The sequence below is a fragment of the Lithobates pipiens genome, unplaced genomic scaffold, assembly GCF_037356315.1.
Source record: "Lithobates pipiens isolate NorthernLeopardFrog02 unplaced genomic scaffold, aLitPip1_a1.2 Scaffold_16, whole genome shotgun sequence".
NCBI lineage: Eukaryota > Metazoa > Chordata > Amphibia > Anura > Ranidae > Lithobates > Lithobates pipiens.
Window position 1 is genome coordinate 314,138,829 of NW_027507748.1, and position 24,345 is coordinate 314,163,173.

General features: G+C 43.8%; 1 protein-coding gene across 1 annotated transcript in view; it reads left to right on the forward strand.

Moving 5' to 3' along the window:
• The window catches only part of TSPAN2 (tetraspanin 2), a 232,753-nt gene extending 215,733 nt beyond the window's left edge, over nucleotides 1-17,020 (forward strand). The window contains exon 8 of the mRNA XM_077481633.1: nucleotides 11,948-17,020. Within this exon, the coding sequence (XP_077337759.1) occupies nucleotides 11,948-12,013 (66 nt within the window). The 3' untranslated portion in view covers nucleotides 12,014-17,020. The remainder of the gene's footprint in view (nucleotides 1-11,947) is intronic.
• The last annotated feature ends 7,325 nt before the right edge of the window (nucleotides 17,021-24,345 follow it).

The following is a 24,345-nucleotide window of genomic DNA, read 5'->3' on the forward strand; positions in this document are numbered from 1 at the left end:
CGGCCGGAGAGAGCGACGTGTCAACATCTCCTGGAGAAGAAGAAGAAGAAGAAGAAGAAGAACGGAAGGCGGCGGCGGCGACAGCGGCGACAGAAGACCGGGCCACCGCCTGTAAAAGAGCTATAAGAAGGCGCGGTGGCCCGGCAGAAGAACCGAAGAGGGGGACAAGACCCCCCAAGTCGGGAGAAGAGGCCGGCGGCGGGGAGGAAGAAAGCCGGACTCCTCCGCTAGCAAAAGAGCTACAAGAAGATAGCGGAGGAGTCCGGCGAGAAGACCCCCGAAGACGGAAGACCCCCGGAGCTGTGCAATAAAATATTTTATCTCGTGTGTTGTGTTTTTTTTTGGGGTACTTTTATTTTACAGGTGAATGGGTAGGGGTACATTGTACCCCATACTCATTCACATAGGGTGGGGGCCGGTATCCGGGGGCCCCCTTATTAAAGAGGGCTCCCGGATTCCGATAAGCCCCCCGCCCGCAGACCCCGACAACCAACGGCCAGGGTTGTCGGGAAGAGGCCCTTGTCCTCATCAACATGGGGACAAGGTGCTTTGGGGTGGGGGGGCTGCGCGGCCCCCCCTTCCCCAAGGCACCCCCCATGTTGAGGGCACGCAGCCTGGTACGGCTCAGGAGGGGGGGCGCGCTCGCTCGCCCCCCTTTCCTGGCCGGCCGGGTAGCGTGCTCGGACAAGGGTCTGTTGTGGACTTTGGGGGGACCCCCACGCCGATTTTTTTCGCCGTTGGGTTTCCCCTTTAAGTTCATTCCAGGCGGCGGAGCCCGCGACGTCTCCGTCGCGGGCCCCGCCTACCTTGACACGCGCTCCAAATGAGCGGACTGTTGCCTCGTGTGTGGGCGAGTCCGTTCATTTCAAAAGTTGCGCGGACTTAGTACGACGAACTTAGTTTGCCGTATTTGTCCGCTCAAAAAGTGCCGTGTGTGGGCAAGTTCGTTCATTCAAAAGTTTGAGCGGACTGTTTGACAAACTTAGTTTCGGCAGACAGTCCGCCCGTGTGTACGCCGCCTCAGTCAAAAAGTATGGAAACCATAGGATCAGAATTACAATCAGCTACATAATAAAGTATAGTAAACCTTTTTTTTTTCTTTTGAATAGAGTAAGGAATGGTTATCATACTCTAGACACAAGAATAAGTGAGAGGACATCTCTCCAAAGTAAGGGAATGTCCTCTTAAACAGTTGTCTCCTTTGGAAGATTTCCCCCTGTTCTATTCCTGTTCTGGGCACAACCTAAAATTTTTCCCTCACTTTCAGGCCAAGTGAAAATGATAACCAGAGCAATTATGGGTAGTAATGTCACAGGAAACTCTTTCCCCAAAGTTCTCTTGGCAGCCCTCCCTTCCCTGGCATCCTGCGTTTGAGATCCCGTCCCTGCATTAGTCCCACTGCAGGACACCTTTATGTAAAATAGTTTTTTTTTTGTGAAGGGAAAAAAAATAGCAAATAAAGAAATAATAATATAACATATACAATTGTCATGTTGTAATTGAATGTTATTAAAAATTACCTTTCCTTTGCAATCTGCAGCATTGTCATTTTCTGTAAATGTAATGCAATATGGCTACCTGCCGTTGTTCTGTATGAGTTGGTTAAGGTCCAAGTGAACATAGTGGACAGGTAGGTGGCACATTAGCCCATTTCTTTGGAAACACCATCTAAGAATCAGGCACCCAGGCTTCAGGAGGGTAGGGGCTGTTTTTTGGATGTCAACTCAAAGGACATCCACCCCAAATACTGAAGAGCATGTGGGCTGGTGTCAACATAGGGTGAAGGGGCATATTCTGTTTTTTGTTTTGTTTACTTAAAAAAAAGTAAAACGTTAACCATGGGAGTGTGGAACCTATATTTGTAATGCCTTCCCCTAGTACTAGTGGTCAGGCACTATAGCTACCTTCTGTGTTCTTCACCTATAGCAGCCTCCTTTCCCATAAGGCAAGCAGGCCTACTGGCGCTTGATGGCACCTAGTTCCTATAAACAATTCTATAGTGCCTGACCACCGCACTGGGGCAGGCACGAACTGAGCACAATAAACAGGTACTTGAGCAGAGCACAGCGAGCAGGTACTTGCGGTAGGCAGATAGGCATATTGTTTCAATGACAGTCCAGGTACAAGGCAGGCAAGGTTCAGAGTAGTCAGGGTCCAATCCCTAGTCAAAAGGCAGGCAGAGTTTTGAGGGAAGTCCAATATGTGATCCAAGGTCATAAACAGGGGGATCGTAACAGCAGAACAGGGCAGACAAACAGGGAGCTTGAAGCACGTGTTACAAACACTATTCCAAGCATAATGCCCCATACACACGATGAGATTATCGGACGAATGATCGTCCGTTTTTTATTGCATGTTGATCTCAGATCGAATCTGATGAGTTTACTAAAGTCACGAAAATTCCCGTACGACAGAAAATTTTTTTGGAAGTGATGTCATGTGTTGTAACGCATTTGTATTGCATTTTCGAACGATAGCTGTACTGATTAAACGAAAATCGTACGATCTGACCTTGTACGAAAAAAATTTCCGTGCATGTCCGATAGAATAATATCGGATGAACTGTCCTAATCGGCACTCGAAAGCTCTGTACTAACGATCCGATTATCGTACGATCGCTTCGAAAGCGGTATTTTCCGTACGATTTTCGGATCGTGTGTACGGGGCATAAGACTACAGGCTTGACTAGCTTAAATCAGGTTTGGTCTCCACCCAGAGCCTGGCTACATCAATCACCTTGCAGCTGGACAGACAGGGAGAATGCATCACAGCCAAAACCAGGATGCTGGAATGAGACCAGCAGCTGTTATGGAGCAGAATCGTTTACATGCTCCTGAGAGTATTGAAAACATAGGTTTAGCTCTCCCAATACACAATGATTGCATTTTCAGCAGAAAATGCAGAAATTTAATAGTCATTTCCAGGAAATGTTTAGTTAAAGATTAAAAATGTAGATGTGCTAACTTCACCAATGTTTGGCCAAATATGTAAATAAAAGTCAGCACGCAAAATTATGTAAAATTAAAAAAGAAACTGTGCTTAAGGCAAAAAATAAAATATGATAAAATAAAATAATATAGTGACAAAAGCATCAACTCTACCGTGAGATATAAACACAGTGCAACTCAAATTTGCCATAAAATAGTTGTGCTACTTAATACTGATAAAAATTACAATAAATAAACATAAACAATAAATATATTACACGTGCAGTTTGCACCAAATGAAGGCAAACCTAAAACAAAAAAAAGTCCAAGTGCAATTAGAAAGTTTGTGAAAAGTGGATAAAGGATCTTCCTCCTAAATGCTCAAAAAGATCTATGTGTATAGTAGACATCCATCACCTTTTAAAAAAAACAAAGCCGTGACTCCGACACCTTGTTATGAGAAGAATGCAGGCTTACCAGCTTCATAAGACCCTCTAATTAAAGAAAGGTTAGCAGCGCATGTGGCCAAACAACCCGGCCAGGTTTTTCCAGGAGCATTTCTAAAGGATCCCCTCAGAGGCAGTTGACCCCAATACCCCAATAGGCTCATCTCTAAAAACATGGAAGAGAATACGCCAAATAATGTAAAAACCTTTTGACTCGACTTATTAAAATTAAAATTGCACCTACATCCATAAATCGTAAATAGCTCTATAAGAAAAATCCTCACCAGCTGAACATACACCAGGCCACCCATACTTCTGTGAATGAAAACACATGATAACATCAGCACATCGCTCCGTCCAAGCAGTCCATCACATGTGGCATCATCTGGGGCTTGATTTATATAATGCCTGTTCATAATCTATATGATTCCATATCTTACAACGAAATCACGGGCAGGCACGGGTAAACAGACCGAGCAGTTAGATGGAAACCCACCATCAATATGGGTGTCATACCAAAAAATGATTTATTAAAATTGACATTAAAAAATCTAACGATACCGGAAGACCTATTTAAATTCCATAGTGGAGCCACCAGGCCATCGGGATATTGTAAGGCCATCTAGTGGTCAAAACTTAATATGGCAACTAACTACCAAGAGTCAGTGTTAGCCATAATAGAAAACTATATAGTAATACAGAACTTTATGTACAAAAAGGGAAATAAACTCCCCTTTAGACCATAGTTGCAACTCAGAGCAAGGATCAGCCACACTGAATTACTCCCATCATCATACAAGTACAAAAAATTTAAAATTACAATTTTAGAAGACATAATTCTCTTGTTCATTTCCCAACAGGAATAACAATAACAGGCCATATCAACAGTACTGAATTCATTAAGTGAGAGAACAGGGAATTGAACAAGAGACTAGGATAAAAGATTACAGCTGCTGTTTGTTCACTTCCTAGATTTACACAGACATACAGAGGCACACCACCAGCTCTGCAGCTCTCATTGGCCCTCTTATGACTCGTCCCCTTCCCTTCCTGGCAAACTCTCAAGCTCTCATTGGCCCTCGTATGACTCATCCCCTTCCCTTCCTGGCAAACTCTCATGAGCGTGAGAGAGAAAGAGAGCTGTGCATGATGTTATAAGCCTAGGCTTTTTACCAGACAAGAAACAGGAAGTGGGCTGTATAAGGTATTTACTGGCAGAAATCCAAAAATCCAAAGTTAAATCAGCAAGGGCAGAAGATTTAATAGATGGAAAGTTGAAAGAATGACTGAAGATCCGCTTTAAAGCCCTTTCTGATGTTACTTATGTGCTCATTCAGCCTAACTTGCTAAGTCCATTTGGTCTGCCTCAATACTGGAGGCCACATGGGCACTGTAGCATATAGGCCACACCAGTAGCGGTGCATGTGATAAATGGTTTAATATAGATATAGTTTGTAAAGTACTGATTGAAACAAAAGTGTTTATCCTCCTATTTTTACACCCATTAATGCACACACTTGACATCTCCTACACTGGTAATAACCCGTGAGATTCTGGAAGAAATTATGTGCAAAATTTTATATGCACATTTGTGAGTGAAGCAAGTCTTCTCCGATCCGTTCACAGCTACTTCACTCTGTATATAAAACAACAAACACAAATCTATCTCATATATTCTACAAAATATATAACATAAACTGCAAAATTATTATAAAGTGCAAACATTTTACTAAAAGTTCATAAATGTGGAGTTCACTGCTGCTTCCACTTAAATGACCATAAAAGTGACTTGTCCACTTAACCAAAAGTTGTCAAATTCCAAAAATTCGTTCACATATCAGTGCTAATCAGCCCCTGCCTCTTTGCAGCTACTTCAATGGACCTCCACCACACCAGTGAGCAAACGGGTTGCTTACCAAATCATTTGGCATCACCAGCAAGGCCCAAACACGCTTGCTTTTATCTCTCTGGCAACGTCAAGCCACAGACACTGGCCTCTGGTGAAGATAAACTGTTAAAGTCTATGGGACATTAACATGAAAAATCAAAAGTGCTCATTCTAAAGGCTTATATGCAATTTAATGCCCTAAAAATTGTTTGGGGGGGGTCCTGCCCCAGGGGACACGTATCAATGCAAAAAAAAGTTTTAAAAACATCTGTTTTTTTTGGGAGCAGTGGTTTTAATAATGCTTAAAGTGAAACAATAAAAATGAAATATTCCTTTAAATTTCATACCTGGGGAGTGTCTATAGTTTGCCTGTAAAGTGGTGCAACTGATCATGGCTGTAATGAATTGTTGCGTCTCGGCAATATAGATAAAACTCATTGAAAAGAATGGCATGGGTTCCCCCCCCCCCCCCCCCCCCTCAGCTCATTACCAGGCCCTTTGGGCCTGGTATGAATATAAAGGGGAACCCTGAACCAAAAATTTTAAAAACATTGCGTGGGGGTCCCCCCAAAATCCATACCAGACCCTTCAGGTCTGGTATGGATTTTAAGGGGAACCCTTTGCCAAAATGTAAAAAGAAATGGTGTGGCGGTCCCCCCCAAAATCCATACCAGAACCTTATCTGAGCACGAAACCTGGCACGCCAGAAGAAAAGAGGGGGAGGACAAGAGAGAACCCCCCTCCTGAACCATACCAGGCCACATGCCCTCAACATGGGGAGGGTGCCTTGGAGTAGCCCAGCAAAGCACCTTTTCTATATATATATATATATAGAGAGAGAGAGAGAGAGAGAGAGAGAGAGAGAGAGAGAGAGAGAGAGAGAGAGTTTTCTATATTTCTATATTCTATATATAGACTCGACAATTCATTACAGCCGCGGTCAGTTTTAAATGACTTTTTTTCCTTTAGAAATGTAATTTTGCTGTGGTATTGTTCTAAATATGGGAAAACTGCACCACTTTACAGGCATACTATACACCGCCCCCCCCCCCCCCCCCGGCACAATATTTAAAGGAATATTTCATTTTTATTGTTTCACTTTAAGCATTATTAAAATCACTGCTCCCAAAAAAACTGACATTTTTAAAAACTTTTTTTTGCATTGATACATGTCCCCTGGGGCAGGACCCAGGTCCCCAAACACTTTTTATGACAATAACTTGCATATAAACCTTTAAAATTTGTGAACTGAACCTGGGGGTGTTCGGCTCATCCTTACTGGTAAGGGACCTGTTTGCTCACTGAGTGGTGGAGGTCCATTGAAGTAGCTGCTAAGAGGTGGCGGTTGATTAGTACTGATACGTGGATGAACTTTTTGAATTTGCCAACATTGGTTAAGTGGTGTGACCTCAAAAGCAACATGTATGACATCACTTCCTTGTCCCCCTGTCACTTTCCCAGGCTAACATTGCCAGAAAGGGGTGTATTGCAGTGCGATGTGCATTGCAATATATTCAGTGGAGTCCAGAGGAGACACACAGGGTCTTGTAGACCCTGCATGGCTCATTAAAGAGAACGTGTCACCTAAAAATCATCACCTAGGGGATTTTTTGGCCCTAAGTGATGAAAAAAAAGGTAAGCAAACAAAAATAATTTTCTTTCCTAAAAAGTAGAGTTACACCCAAGCACATAAAATCCCCCCCCCCAAAAAAATGGAGGCCCCCACCCCCACATATATGCACATACGAGCATAAACATATGCGTCAGGGGCTATGCCTGAAAACACGATTGCAATAAACATGTTACATATTGCAGCGTGTACCAGAGTGAGAGCAATAATTCTAGCACAAAACCTTCTCCGCAACACTAAACTGATGATGTATAGAGGACTTTTGAAGCATCACCTGTAGAAAATATAGGGTACTGAAGTTTGCCGCCATTTCGCAGGTGCACGCAAATTTAAGGTTTGACATGTTGGGTAGTTTATTGCGTTTTTTTGCCCTAAAATTCACTTTAGTGTGTTTTTTACTGATATTTGGTGTTTCCTAGACCTTTGCAATAATACCAAGTGGAATTACCACAATTTTATTCTCTTGCTTTCAGAAAATATATTTGTTGTATATATGTTGGGTGGTTTTGTGTAATCTTCAGGCCTAACATGCTTAGGGGTTCATGCATAAACTTTTTCATTAAAACCAGCATGAGGAGCATGTCGGGAATCTGCAGGGATGATAACATTCACTCTGTTCTTACATAAGGAAAATGTTACAGAAAAGACCCTTTCCTATTGGAAACAGGTGTTTCCAAATGTCATGCTTACTGAGCAAATGATGGGTGAATGTTCACTAGTTTTGGCTTGATACATAAAGATTTTGGTGAATGTTGGGCTTATTAATCCTCTTGTAAAATTCCCCCCAGAGTGCTTTCTTACCGTAAAACATTAACTCACTTCCATGTACTTAACCTTTTGCCTTTTAATTCAGATTAAGTTTATTGCATTTTGGGTACAATTAATCCATCCATGTAATCTAATACTTCAAGTTGCAGTCAGCCACTCATCTTGATAAGAAATGCCAATATAATGTTTCCTTTAAACACTCGTGTTTTGTTTTTAGTGTCATGACTACATAGACCATTCCTCCATATTGAATAGAAACATGTTAATCTGCTAGAGCGCAGAAACAGGTGCACTCATTTCAAATCATTAAACAGAATTATGATAAATCCATTCATTCTCTTAAATGCTCTAAAATAGCTACACAGCTGGCTTCTAAGTAGATAATGTAGATATTAGCTCCCAAGATGATTCGAATGTAGGAAATATATTCTCTTTTAAATAGCTTAATTTAAAAACAGGTTGTAGAACATGTAGTAATATTTTTAGAACAAATGTTTAAAAAAAGTCAATACTTTAAAATCCTTGTTGAACCCTTTATATTACCCCAGACCACCCCCTATGTGATCCTTGAAAATTCATTTTGCCAGGGAAGTCTATTCTGGCTCCACCAGAAAACTGTACTTTTCATTTCTTTTACCTGGAATTTTGCAGTGCAAAGGCTGTCAGGCATCAGGTAGACAGCCCTCGTGCCTAGTTTAGTCTGCTGGTTTATTTGGGAAGGGAGAGGTTGCATGCTGTTTTTTTTTAGCCTTTGCATAAAAAAAAATAAAAAAAAACATGACCTACTTCAAAAGAGCAAACAAGCCCAGTACAACACACATGCAGATGTTACTCCCATAACAAGATCGTATCAGGCATGCAGCCCCCCTGCTACGTTGATCGCAGCCTGCATGTTTCCTGGCTTCTAGGTGGTGTTGGTATGGTGGGCCTATGTACTATCTACCCCTGCCCCCAAAAGGGGCAAGAAGGTGGTTGCCCCCTCCCAGGAGAACTGGTTTCAGGGATCCCTCTGACCACTAACTAATTTGTCATGTTTAAGACTTATTGTTCTATTTTAAGTAATATTTACCTTTTCAAATTCCAGTAAAATCAGAAAGTGTCCTCTGGCATTCATCCAGTTTTTTCAGGTCAGATGAATGAAGATCATCTTCCCGGATCTGTAAAAATGTATTGTAATGTGTTGTAATGGGGGAGTAGGTTTTCCAGATCCCGTCCGTTATTACACTGCCACACACTTGGCCTGTGTTATGGACTGGCATTGTAATAAACAATCCATATTGTGGATTTCCATCGAGCAAGATTATCTACCCTTCCTTATAGAGGAAACCCCGTGGGCTGGTTCGCCAGGGCAACTCCAAGCAAAATATCATCAATTAATTGGATCTATGCTGAAAGCTTTTCTCCCTTTGATGAAGAAATGGGGAATTCCAGTCTACCCATTGCCAAAGACCCCAATCATTGGACACCCTAACTTCTTTCTGAGACGAAACAATAACATTTTGTAATATTTGGATTCAACAGAGTCAGTTCCATGCTAGACACTAGGCAAATACCAGATCTTTTCCAACTGGTATTCGAAGATCTATGCTCATTGAAAGGACCACAAACGGGCACAATGTCTACCTCACATCAGTTCTTTTGAATCTTAAACTGCCCCCCCCCAAATAATTTCTGCAAAAATGGGCAAAGTATTTACAAAAGTCTTTCACTGAGATGCAAAAATAACATATAATTTTCTTTGCATGAGTCAAGCATTTGTAACAAATTTCAAGAACTCCATTATAAAATCATGACCAGGTGGTACAGGACCAGACCCCTTTGATACTGGCTTGCATATACTGCATAAAGACACTGATGGCAGGTGCTTGAGATGTAAAGCTCCTCACGGGGACCTTATACCCATTTTGTGGAAGTGCCTTATTATCCAAAAATTCTGGTCCCAGATCCTACCTGTAATCTTCCATTTTACAGGTATATACCTTGAAAATAATCCGGCAGTTTATTTACTTCACCTGATGCCTATTCTAAAATCTAGATATAAAAAAACTTTACCCATCTCCTTAATGCAGCAAAGGCCTGTATCCTATGTAACTGGAAGCAACCCAATCTGCCCACTATAAGCCAATGGTACTCCAAAATAAACAACACCATGCACATGGAGGATCTGACCTCCTCTCTGAAAGACAAAACAGAAATTAAAAAAAAAATGCTTCTACTGTATTTGATAAAGGGTTTCCTCTAATTATGCAGCAGCTTTTCAGTCTACAGTTAAGGAGGAATAGAAAGCTTCCTTCACACGTTCCATTAAGGCCTGTCTACATCCTTTTCAAGGAAGCGCTTAGCATGACTGGTTGAGAGTATAGGCTCTAATTCACCCTTTTGCTTATCTCTCTACCCCATCCCAGGGGGATTTTACCTTGAGACCTTTAACACATATTATAACCTTTAACTCATATCATATCTACGCTGATATATGTAATAAAAAATCTCCCCTTTTTTCTCTCTTCTTCCAACTCTTGGTTCATCCACATTTTCCTCCTTTGTCCCTTCAATCCATTTCATAATTCCGAGTTAACTTTCCCCTACAACACCTCAACTAAATGAAAAATTCCATTCTGTGATTTTAGTTCACAGTATACTCTTTATTATGGATTAATATTAGGCATGTTTTTTATTCTACACATGCTCTTTGAGCTGGTTTGGCAAACCAATATCAATTTCTTTGTTCATGTTAAATACTATGCAGGTTTGCCTCACCTGCGAGTACGTGCAACCTTTCTTAAACTGGAAATAAAGAATTGGGGGGGGGGGGGGGGGAGATGAAGGAGAATCACAGGTTCCCTTCCTTCCTCACTGCTCAAGCCCCACAATTGACGTGGTTTTAAGTGCCCAGGGGACTCTGGAGATAGGGCTCTCCATGACCCTATGCAGAAGTGCAGGTTCATGTATTCATATAAGTGATCCAGCACATAGCCTCTGCCCTGTAGTTGTAAAGCTGCTATGGGACGGTCAGCAAATGGTTAAAAAGAATCTCAACTCAAACACAAAATACATTATGGCTACTTTCACACTTTACAAGCTCTATAGCACTAAAAATAGCGCCTGCATAGCGCCTGTAAAACGCATCCCCTGTCACACTGGAGTGGTGCGCTTGTGTAATGTTAAAAAAAGTCCTGCAAGCAGCATCTTTGAGGCGCTTTAGGAGAGATGTATACACCACTCCTAAAGCACCCCTGCCCATTGAAATCTATTGGCAGTGCCGCCGAAGTGCCTGCAAAGCGCTGCAGCAGCGGTTCTTTGTGGGCACTATTAACCCTTTATGCGGCAGGGGTTAAAAGTGACCCGCTAGTGGCCAAAAAGCGCCTCTAAAACTAGCATCGCTTTACCGCCGACATGCCCCCGTGCCTCAGTGTCAAAGTGCCCTTAGATGTATTGCAACTTACCAGTCCTTGCTGTGTATCTGCATTCATTTTAATTGTACAAGCCTTTTCCCTTTTTTACCTCTGGTAATCCTGCAAATTAAAACACTTCCAGTCCAGTTTTTTACACTCATTGCTCCACTGTATCTGTGGAGGGAGCCATGGTTACCACATAGTCTGGACTGTATGCTTTAGTTTATCTTCATTGGGTGTTGGATTGAAGGGACTAGTAGTTTACACAATAAAGATAAGGCAGTTTGTCCTTTCTTACTGCATTTCTTGCAAGATCAGTATGTACTGTATTTTCTATATTTGCTGAAAATATTCTTAAACCTCGTAAACACGATGAGATTATCGGACAAATGATCGTCTGTTTTTTTGTTTTGTTTTTTGCATGCTAGTTTCATATTGAAAATAAAGTGTTTACTAACATTAAGAAAATGTACGACAGAATACAAAATTTGGAAGTGATGTAATGTATTGTATTTACAAATACTGTACTGATTAAAGGAAAATTTGGTATCATACGAAAGAAATCTTTGTGTTTGTCCCATCGGATAATTTCACACAACCTGTCCTGATTGTCTCACAAAAGCTGTGTACTAACGATCAGACTGTCGTACGATCAATTTAAAAGCTGTATATTTTCCTATGATATTCTGATCGTGTGTACTAAGCTTTAGCCTGGAAAATAAAAGCTGTTGTAACCACTGCATCTAAGGACTGATAAACGGATATAAATTATATTTTTTTGTTTTTAAATTGAAATGTACTTTAAGAAGTTATTTGGTGTAATATTTACCTGTTAGAATGTAGTTGTATTTTATGTATATATGTAAATGGATTTATATATTTTTTTTTATTCATAGATCTTTGGTATGATCTTCAGTATGGTCCTTTGTTGTGCCATCCGCAATTCGAGAGATATGCTGTGATCTGCCTATTGTGCCTTCCACCCCAGATCTTCCCAGTGGTACCTGCTGGCACAGGGACTGTTACACACCTGTCGGCTTGGATAAACCTTATCACCCAAGCAATGTATAATAAGCAAAATGCTATAAGCTAGGCTTTGTATAAAACTAAGCAATATATTATAAAAGCCGTTGCTCTGAGGAAATGTTATTGAATGATGTAGCCATTTTTAAATATTGCATTTTACGGTTAATGCTCTAGGAATTGTCTCAATAACATGTAATTTGCTACTGTATAAAGTTTCAATACGTCTTTTGATTTTGGTGTAAATTGAGGCCTTATCTTTATATCTAGCTAAAGTTTGATTCTTTTATTTAACTGAAATGTTAATATTGCTGTAAAAATACTGTAAACAAAGTAGATGTTTAAGATCATTTTATGCATTTTGGTTATATACAAAGATATTAACTATTTGCAAAAAAAAAAATGCAATGCTTGCCTGATTTATTAAATGTGACATAAATGAATGCACTGACCGTTCTATAGTCTCGTTACCACCAATGGTGGCTTGAAGTAGCTTTAGAGCACTGGACCAGGTTTAGACTGATCATTGTACCACCAGTCTTAAAGAGGGTGGTCACTGTGATAGGAAGTGTGGGAAAACACCTCCAACAGGGACACAGACATAAAACAAAATCAGCTTAGCAAGGAAAAACTTTGGGGTAGATTTCCTAACACTGGAGCACTCTGGTGGAGCTGTGCATGGAAGCCAATCAGCTTCTGACTTCAGCTTGTTTAACCACTTCAATACAAGGCACTCCCCCCCTTCCTGACCAGTCCAAATTTTAAAAAAATATAAGTTTTTCTTTGTTTCTGTTACAAAACTTTGCAAATAAGTCAGTTTTCTCCTTCACTGATGAACACTGATGAGGCTTCACTGATGGGCACTGATGAGGCAATACTGATTGGCACTGATTAGGTGGCACTGATGGACACTGATGATGAGGCCCTTATATGCAGCACTGATGGGCTCTGATAGGTGGAACTGATAAGCGGCACTAATGGGCACTGATAGGTGGCACTGATGAACACTCATGGGTGGCACTGATGGGCACTCATAAGTGGCACTGGTGGGCAATTATAGGTGGCACTGATGGGTGGCACTGATAGATGGAACTGATAGGCAGCACTGATCAGGAGGCACTGACAGGCATCATTGATGGGCATAGAGTGCCATCCAAATGGACACTGATTGGCAGCCCTAGTGGGCTCACCTGGTTGTCTGAAGTAGGCACTGGTGGGCACTTATAGGCGGCACTGATGGGAACTGATGGATGGCACTGATAGGCAGCACTGATCAGGAGGCACTAGCAGGCATCATTGATGGGCATACAGTGCCATCCAAATGAGCACTGATTGGCACCCCTGGTGGGCTCACTTGGTTGTCTGAAGTGGGCTTTCCTGGTGGTCTGAATTGGGCATCCCTGGTGGTCTAAAGTGGGCATTCTCAATGGGTCTGCACTGATAATCAATGCGTTGATTATCAGCACAGACCCCCCCCCCCCCATCAGGAGAGCAGCTGATCTGCTCTCCTCTACTCGCGCCTGTCAGTGCCAGGGGAGGGAAGGCAGATAAACGGCTTCTTCCTGTTTACACTGTGATCAGCTGTGATTGGACACAGCTGATCACATGGTAAAGAGCCTACATCATAGGCTCTTTACCTAGCTCGGAGATGCGGTGTGCCAGACTGACACACAACACCACCGAATGCCAGCGCGGTAGCGGCTTATCCTCCTGGACGTCGTATGAATCCCAGTCAGGATAATGAAACCACTTTCCGGCTGTCATTTGTCTATATGGCAGGTGGGAATGGGGTTAATTAAAGCTTTGGCAATAGAACCTGGAAGAAGACTGGTTTTCTATGCAGAGCTACACCAGATGTTGTACTCGCCAGCTTTAGTCAAAAAAACAAACAAACTCAGTGTTCATTTAGTCTCAGCTCAGACACAATTGTTACTGTTCATAAAACACAAACACCAATTTAAAACCTGATGGAGGTTCTAACCCTCAAAAACTAGAAAAAAAAAGGAGTTTAGCTGCAATCCTGCTTCAATACGCAAGGCCAGATCAAGTAGATGTCAAGTAGTTTTCAGGAGGATCTAAATAGATGCTAAATGTTAGTAAGTATTAATTAGATGGATGTAAAAGGATGCATGTCCATTTACATCCGATTACCTCTAAATCCACCTAGGTCCCCCCCATAAAAAGAAAAAAAAACTGAATAGGTTTGCATCCTTTTCTTTTTCTAACATGGGCCCATGAAGCTGAACGAACAGGGATTTCACAAAAGTGACATCTGTCCTATTTAGCTGTGATTCAGCAGGGAATCTGTTCACGGATTCCAAGCTGATCAAAATGCAAGCCGCTTATGGAAAGGGCCCTTAAGATAGCATCTACTAAAATAAATACAACTAATTAGATAGATTAAGTAAAAAGTGTCACCACAAGGTGGCACTGTGGACACCAGTACAATATACTGTACCACATCCTATCAAATCCAAGAAGAAGTTTTGGAAAAGAAAATAGAATTTTCAGGCACATAAGTTTTATTAATAAAAAAAAACAAAAAAAAATACATCTTTATTTAGCCAATTTTATAAAAGCAGAACAATATTTAAAATCAAACTATATAAAAAAAATTGTATGTATATTAATTTCACCCATAGGACTTTCTAACTGCCCCAACACAAAGTTATAATTGCAAACAACACCAATAGGTGATCTACACGGTAACAATCAACCGGGGATTGCTGCAGCCCATGGTAGGTATTTTCTGCTCAACCAGTTTTGCACTCAAAAAGGCGCTTGCTCAGAAGCTTAAAATGGATATCTACATAAATTAAGTTTAAGCATCATAGTTTTACTTACTATCAATGTTACTTTACTTACATAAGTTAGTTAAATACAAAAAACAGATTAATGCAAACGGAGGACATCAGATACGGATGCGGACCAGATGCGGACCAGGCCGGTATGTGGGCACCCTACAGACAACGTAAAATCAACTTCTACTTATAACTATTAAAGGTGTCCCCAACTTACAATGTATGTGAGAAAATTTTTCCCTAGCAGAAATGCTCAGGTGGAATCCCCTATCTACATATACACTATATTACCAAAAGTATTGTGACGCCTACCTTTACACACATACAAATGAGCTTTAATGGCATCCTAGTCTTAAGCATTATACACACTATCAGATTTTCTGCTGATTTTTGTCTTCAGATTTACCAAAACCATATAATATGAGGTCAAACCTTAGGAGTTTCAATTTATATGCAATCAGACAGGCCCTTGCACTACATGGTTTTGGTAAATCTGAAGACAAAAATCAGCAGAAAATCTGATAGTGTGTATGGGGCTTTAGTCCGTAGGGTTCAATATTGAGTTGGCCCACCCTTTGCAGCTATAACAGTTTCAGCTCTTCTGGGAAGTCTGTCCACAAGGTTTAGGAGTGTGTCTATGGGAGTGTTTGACCATTCTTCCAGAAGAGCATTTGTGAGGTCAGGCACTGATGTTGAGGCTGGGTTCACACTGTTGCAAATTGGATGTGGATTTTCTGCATCCAATTTGCATATCAGGAGATTGTGACCGGCTCTCTATGGAGCCGGTTCACACATCTCCACAGTGGCTCTGGTGCAAATTGCACCAGGAGTCCTGTGCGTCTTTTGATCCTTTTCAGGTCCGAAATCAGCCCAAAAATTGGGCTGAAATCAGATCCGAAGCAGTGAATGGGAACGCACCGAACTCCTGCTGTGAGCCGGAGTGTGCTACAATGTGAACCCAAACTGAACTAGAAGGCCTGGCTTGCAGTCTCCACTCTTATTCATCCCAAAGGTGTTTTATTGGGTCAAGGTCAGTCAAGTTCCTCCACCCCAAACTCGCTCATCCATGTCTTTATGGACTTTGTGCACTGATCCAAATCATTTGGTGGATAAGAGATTATGGTGTGGGGTTGTTTTTCAGTGGCCCCTTGGTTCCAGTGAGGGGAACTCTTAAGGCGTCAGCATACCAAGACATTTTTGACAATTTCATGCTCCCAACACAGTTTGGGGATGGCCTCTTCCTGTTCCAACATGACTGCACACCAGTGCACAAAGCAAGGTCCATAAATACATGGATGAGTGAATTTGGGGTGGAGGAACCTTACTAGCCTGCATAGAGTCCTGACCTCAACCTGATAAAACACCTTTGGGATAAATTAGAGCGAGACTGCGAGCCTGGTCTTCTCCCCATCAGTGCCTGACCTCACAAATGCTCTTCTGGAAGAATGGTCAAACATTCCCATTAGACACACTCCTAAACCTTGTGGACAGCCTTCCCAGAAGAGTAGAAGCTGTTATAGCTGCAAAGGGTGAGCCAACTCAATATTGAACCCTACGGACTAAGACTGGGATGCAATTAAAGTTCATGTGCGTGTAAAGGCAGGCGTCCCAATACTTTTGGTAATATAGTCTAGTTGGACATCACATACATCTGTTGGTGAAGGGAATAATTGGATAAAACATGAATTAGTGTTGGCGTTTACAAGCTTTAAAATGGGCCAAACCAATCCCCCTATTTCCTCACCTGGACAAGGCCATCTTCCAATTTCTGTACAACTATTAAATTCTGCATCTGTGGATGTACAATTTCTCAGGAGGCAGTGTCCAGACCCAGAGGCTATTGGAATAGGCCATGGAATGTTCCCAAAGAATCACCATCTATAAATGTTATATGGTTTACATAGGAAGTAATTCACCATTATCCTTTCAGGCAAAATGGCCATTAGCGTAATGCTTTCCAGTACCACTGTGGTGAAATTAAGCCCTGTATGTCTCACATGGCGTGCTTCATCCATCCACCCTGGATGTCTCCTGCATGTCCCAACCGCCGCTGGTTTGATTTCTAAATATTGTTCTGCTTTTATAAAATGTCTAAATAAAGATGTATGTTTTTTATTGATAAAATATGTTTTCCTGAAAAGTCAATTGTCTCTTTGCAAAACTTCTTACATTTTGCAGTACTAAATATGTGAAAAATGGGGTATATTTATAAAACAGAGAATCCGACATTCATCAAATGTTCACTGCAGGTGACTCTTCCTGGTGCTTGTTTTTTAAATGACAGTGATTGATTCACCACCGATGAATGTTTGGTGAAAATGACTTTTACTGCTTTAGAAATATGCCCCATAGAATTTCTCAAGCAGTGAATGCTTTAAGTGTGGGCAGTTTGAGTGTTACTGAGTAATGTATTAATATTATTATTAGTTTTAAAGCAGACCCTAAAGTGTAGACAAAAAGCCAAGCCCAAAACATTTTTTTTTTTTTTTAATCGGGAAGGATTAGTATCCCTGTCTGGTTTTTATGGCTATCTAGGTGTCTGTTATGCCCCGTACACACGACCAGACTTTTTAACATCAAAAGTCTGACGGAATGATTCCGGCAGACTATTCGAACGTGTGTGGGCTGCAGCGGACTTTTGATTTGCAAAAGTCTGACAGACTTTAGAAATGGAACATGTTTCAAATTTTTCCGACAGAACTCTGCCGGACCCAGAAATCCGCTCGTGTGTGTGCTAGTCTGACGGACTAAAACCGACGCTAGGGCAGCTATTGGCTACTCGCTATGAACTTCCTTATTCTAGTCCAGTCATACGTAATCACGTTCGAATCCGTCGGACTTTGGTGTGATTGTGTGTGGCCAAGTCCGTTCATTCGGAAAGTCCGTCAGAACTCTGTCAGAACTCCGTCAGAACTCCGTCGAAAGTCTGCCGGACTTAAGTCCTGTCGTGTGTACGCGGCATTAGAGAGATTTACCCTTTTTTTCCTCTTCTATTGACAAAAGTAAAAATATGCAACAGGAACACAGGTCATCAAATAGCAGTAAACGCCTGATAGGGGTTCTAACTATTACCTATCCTACCCTAATTTGGTTGATATTAGGGATGAGCTTCGTGTTCGAGTCGAACGCATGTTCGACTCGAACATCGGTCGTTCGTGCGTTCGCCGAATTCCGAACGTTTGGGCCGTTCGCGGCAAAATTCGTGTGGCCCACAATGCACTGCGATGGCGCAATGCATTGCTGTCTCACGATTGGCCAAGCATGCACTGTGACCCCGCATGCTTGGCCAATCGCAGCGCCAGTAGCGGGAAGAGCAATGGTTGGCCACAGGCATCCTGCCTGTGGCCAATCATAGCTCAGACTGTGTAGTGCACGCCCCACACTATATAAAGCTGCCTTTCAGGCGGCCTCGTGTAGTGTTTGTTAGCATCTGAAGCAGTGGGTGTTCTGTGTACCTTCAACACAGTTACACACCAATCGTTTTTGGCTGATTTACTATTTTGCTCTTGTGTAGTGGTTACTGTCTGTGCCCTGACCGCAGTATACACCACTATATTCACCTCACCTATATAGCTAGTGATCTAGCTTTAATAATAGAGCTTGCAGTCAGTAGTGTTAGTGCGTGCTGTCTGCGTGCTCTGTACCCAGTACATACCACTATATACACCTACATAGCTGTTCTCTATTTGAGCCCGATTGTCATTTGCTGGAGTTATTGGAAGTTGTGTGTGCCTCCAGCACAGCACAGTATACATCTGTATATACCCCTTTAACTCTGCTGTTTTCTTGTTATTGTCTGCGTGCCCTGACCGCAGTATACACCGTGATATTCACCTCACCTATATAGCTAGTGGTCCATCTTTAACAATAGAGCTTGCAGTCAGCAGTGTCACTCAGGAGATAGTGCGTGCTGTGTGCCTGCTCTGTACCCAGTACATACCGCTATTATCCACCTACATAGCTGTTCTCTATTTGGGCCCGATTGGCATCTGCTGGAGTTATTGGAAGTTGTGTGTGCTTCCAGCACAGCACAGTATACATCTGTATATACCCCTTTAACTCTGCTGTTCTATAAAAAAGGCATCTGCAGGAGTTAGTGGGTGTTGTGTGCCTCCAGCACAATATAAACTACCCAACTACTGTTTTACCCAACTCCCTTCAGGCCATTACCATGTCTGGAAGGCCAGCAAGGAGAGGCAGACAGGCGCGAGCCGATAAAAGAGGGCAAGCAGGCTCTGTGTCTAGAGACAACAGTGCTGGTCGGGGACGCGGTGCATTGTCATCAGCACGTGGCCATGGGACATGCTTGTCCTGCTTTTCTGCAGCTGGACATGTTGAACCGCAACATGCCAACGACTTGGTAGAGTGGATGACCAAGCCCTCTTCATCCTCCTCATCCTCTCTCACCCAGTCTCAGGGTAGTAGAAAAGCAGCTGCTAACACATCGTCGTCCCTCCTCTCAATGTCATCATCAGTGACTCCTTCCCTAGACCCACCACGTCCTCCTGAGGAGTCTCCTGAACTCTTTGAGCACAGTGTTGGGTACATGCTCCAGGAGGATGCCCAGTGTTTGGTGGGCTCTGATGATGACACTCAGCTAGAGGAAGGCAGTAGCGTGAGCACAGAGAGAGGGGATGCTCAAGAAGGACAGCAATCTGGCAGTCATGTTCCACAAGCTGCAGCATACTGCCAGGTTTGCTACAGCGATGAAGAGGGAGGGGATGATGAGGGCACTGACTCCATGTGGGTGCCTGGAAGGAGGGAGGAGGAGGAGGAGAAGGCACATGTCCAACGAGGCAGGATGCCCTCCGGGGGCCAGCTTAGGGGCAGCACACCGACTGAATCACACCGCAGAGCTCCGCCTGCGCAGAGCGCTTCCTCTGCGCGTTATTCTAAAAGTTCTTTGGTGTGGGCCTTTTTTGAGACGAGTGCATCAGATCGCACCGCTGCTATTTGCAACATATGTCTCAAGCGTATCTCACGTGGCCAAAACATCAGCCGCTTGGGCACCACATGCTTGACCAGACATATGTTGACCTGCCATGCAGCTCGTTGGCAAGCATACCTCAAAGACCCACACCAAAGAACAAAGCGGACCTCTCCTTGCTCCTCATCAGCTGGCATCTCCAACCCCACTAGACCTTCAGTCCTCTCTGAAACCTGCTCTGAGAGGAATGAAGGTGTAGAATTAGGTGTGTCACAGCCAAGTGCTTCCGGGAACTCTGCTAGTGGTACATCCACGTCCGATTATAGCAGACAAATGTCCCTGCCCCAGCTGCTGGACCGGCGGAAGAAATTTACTCCCAGCCATCCACATGCCCAGCGGTTGAATGCTAGCTTGGCTAAATTGCTAGCACTTCAACTGCTGCCTTTTCAGTTGGTAGACTCGGCCCCCTTCCGTGAGTTTGTACAATGTGCGGTTCCTCAGTGGCAGGTCCCCAAACGCCACTTTTTCTCACGGAAGGCAATTCCGGCTCTCTACCGGCATGTGGAAGGCAATGTCCTTGCCTCGCTGGACAGGGCGGTCAGCGGTAAGGTGCATATTACCGCTGACTCATGGTCCAGCAGGCATGGACAGGGACGTTACCTGTCTTTCACGGCCCATTGGGTCACTCTTCTGGCTGCTGGGAAGGATGCAGGACAAGGTGCAGTAGTATTGGAGGTTGTTCCGCCACCACGCCTCCAAAATGCTACTATTGGTTGTGACACACCTCTCTCCTCCACCCCCTCCTCTTCTTCTTCCTCCATGGCCTCTTCCAGTGCTCTGTCCTCAGAACCAGCGGTGCTCCGTAGGCGTTGCAGGGGCTACGCAAGTACGCAGGCAAAACGATGCCATGCCGTGCTTGCGCTGGTTTGTTTGGGGGACAGGAGCCACACTGGGGCGGATGTTTTGTCAGCTCTGCAGGGGCAGGCCGAGAGGTGGTTGACGCCACGCCAGCTTAAGCCAGGAATGGTGGTTTGCGACAATGGCACCAACCTCCTCTCCGCCCTCCGACAGGGACAACTGACCCATGTGCCCTGTGTAGCTCACGTCCTTAACCTGGTGGTGCAGCGGTTCTTGGGCAGGTACCCCGGCTTACAGGATGTCCTGAAACAGGCCAGGAGAGTCTGTGTGCATTTCCGCCGATCATTTAATGCCTGTGCTCGGCTGGCTGAGCTCCAAAAGGAGTTGAACCTGCCCAAGAACCGCCTTATATGTGACATGCCCACCAGATGGAACTCAACATTGGCCATGCTGCAGCGGCTGCACACGCAGCAGAGGGCCATCAATGAGTACCTGTGCGACTACGGCACCAGGACAGGGTCAGGAGAGCTTGGTTTTTTCTCACCACGCCAGTGGGGCATGATCAGGGATGCATGCACTGTCCTGTCACCGTTTGAGGAGGCCACAAGGATGGTGAGCAGTGACAGTGCATGCATCAGTGACACTATACCTCTTGTCCACCTCTTGGAGCATACGCTGCGTGGAATAATGGACAGGGCACTTGAGGCAGAACAGAGGCAGGAAGAGGAGGACTTCCTTGCCTCTCAAGGCCCCCTTTATCCAGACAGTGTTCCTGCTGTGCCACCCATCACACAGGAAGAGGGTGAGGAGGAGGAAGAGGAGGAGGAGGATGATTGTGTCAGCATGGAGGTGGAGGCTGGCACTCAGCATCAGCAGCAGCAGTCTTATAGGGATGATTTACAGTCCCAAGAAACACGTGGACTTGTACGTGGCTGGGAGGAGGTAGCTGCGGATCATGTTGTCCTTAGTGACCCAGAGGACTCCGGACCGAATGCCTCAGCTAACCTACGCTGCATGGCCTCCCTGATCCTGCAAAGCCTGCGGAAGGATCCTCGTATTCTTCGGATCAAGGAGAGGGACCATTACTGGCTGGCCACTCTCCTTGATCCACGGTACAAGGGTAAGGTTGCCGACCTTATCTTGCCATCGCAGAGGGAGCAGAGGATGAGACATCTCCGGGAGGCCTTGCAGAAAGCTCTGTGCAACGCGTTCCCAGAGACTGGGAGGTCACAAACTCCTGGTCCTGGACAACGTGTTGCTGAGGCATCAGTCAGAAGGAGCGGTGGAGAAGGTGGCCGTCTGACTGATGCTTTCAGACAATTTTTTAGTCCGCAGCCCCAAGGTATGATTGGTTCCAGCACCCATCGCCAGCGTCTAATTTACATGGTGCAGGAATACCTAGGGGCAAGGTCAGACTTGGACACCTTTCCCACTGAAAATCCTCTGGCTTACTGGGTCTTGAGGATGGATCACTGGCCAGAGCTTGCACAGTATGCAATTGAGCTACTGGCCTGTCCTGCATCCAGCGTTCTTTCGGAACGCACCTTCAGTGCTGCTGGTGGCTTCGTTACCGATCACAGGGTGCGCCTGTCCACCGAATCAGTTGATCGACTGACCTTCATCAAGATGAATCAGTCTTGGATCACCCACAGCTACCAAGCACCTGAAGCTGATGTAACCGAATAATTTTTTTTGAAATACCACATCCCTTCAAGACTGCCTATGCTGATGCTGAGTGACTGTCCTGTTATGTTGATTGTCTATCCTCTTCCTCCTCCGCTGATATGTTGGAAGAACATTTTTGGTTCTGGGTGATGCCAGCAGCCCAATTTTTCTGCCCCTGTTTAACAGGGGCGTTTAAGTACAATTTTTGATGCAATGCTTTGCAGCAGGGCTAATTCCTGCAAAAAAACTAGAGTATATGGCAGAGGTTGCAGTGTGATGGCACCAGTGCCTAAGGCCCAATTTTTCTGCCCCTGTTTAACAGGGGCGTTTAAGTAAAATTTTTGATGCAATGCTTTGCAGCAGGGCTAATTCCTGCAATAAAACTAGAGTGTATGGCAGAGGTTGCAGTGTGATGGCACCAGTGCCTAAGGCCCAATTTTTCTGCCCCTGTTTAACAGGGGCGTTTAAGTACAATTTTTGATGCAATGCTTTGCAGCAGGGCTAATTCCTGCAATAAAACTAGAGTGTATGGCAGAGGTTGCAGTGTGATGGCACCAGTGCCTAAGGCCCAATTTTTCTGCCCCTGTTTAACAGGGGCGTTTAAGTAAAATTTTTGATGCAATGCTTTGCAGCAGGGCTAATTCCTGCAAAAAAACTAGAGTGTATGGCAGAGGTTGCAGTGTGATGGCACCAGTGCCTAAGGCCCAATTTTTCTGCCCCTGTTTAACAGGGGCGTTTAAGTAAAATTTTTGATGCAATGCTTTGCAGCAGGGCTAATTCCTGCAAAAAAACTAGAGTGTATGGCAGAGGTTGCAGTGTGATGGCACCAGTGCCTAAGGCCCAATTTTTCTGCCCCTGTTTAACAGGGACATGTAATTACAATTCTTGATATAATATTTCACAGGAGGGCCCCTTCCTGTGCCCACCCAGAGTAACTGTGAGGACTTATAGTGTTGTGGCACCAGCACCACAACCACCAAAGGTCAATTTTTCTACCACTGTTCAACAATGGCATGTAATTACAATTCTTGATATAATCGTTCACAGCAGGGCGCTCCAGCGGCCACCAAGAGTCACTTTGAGGGCTTACAATGTTGTTGCAAAACCAACACCTTGTTCCGCCATTTCTGCAGAGCATATAGGGCAGGCCCCTACTTTCAAACATCCAATTTACAAACATCTCCTACTTGCAAACGGAAGGAGACAACAGCAAGTGAGATGAAAAAAGATGGACGACAAAACAAATTATACAGGGGTGATAACCCTTCCCTATGTTTTCCAAAAAGCTTAAAGATATTTTTTTTGACTGGAGCTACACTTTAAAAATGTACCGGTTGAAAATGACAAACAGATTCAACTTAACACAACAAACCTACACAGTCCCTGTCTTGTTTGCACCGCCTGTATACTGCTGTTCTGAGTATATAGGGCCTGGGGGCCACACGCATTTCCTTTTTTTTTATATGGGTACAGGGTTCCCCTTAATGTGCGTACAAGACCCAAATAGGCTGGTAATGGGCAGGGAGGGCTACCCATGCCATTTTTCTGAATGATTTTCAACCATATTGCAGGAACCAGATATAACATTAAAACCGCAAGCAGTTTTAAATGGTGTTATTTCCGTTTAATGTCATTTTGTGCAGGGACTGTTCTAAACACGGGAAACACGTGGCACTTCACAGGCATACTATATAGACACCCCCCAGGCACCATATTTAAAGGAATATTTCACTTTTTTTTTTCACTTTAATCGTCATTAAAATCAGTGCTCCCGCCAAAACGGTAGTTTTTAAAACTTTTTTTTGCAGTGACCCATGTCCCCTGAGGCAGGAGGCAGATCGCCAAACCCTTTTTAGCATACTATCTTGCATATTAGCCGTTAAAATTAGCACTTTCCAATTCGAACGTTCGAGTCCCATAGACTTCAATGGGGTTCTAACGTTCGTGCCGAACGCGGGGGTCGTTCGCAAGTTCTGGTGCGAACCGAACCGGGGGGTGTTCGGCTCATCCCTAGTTGATA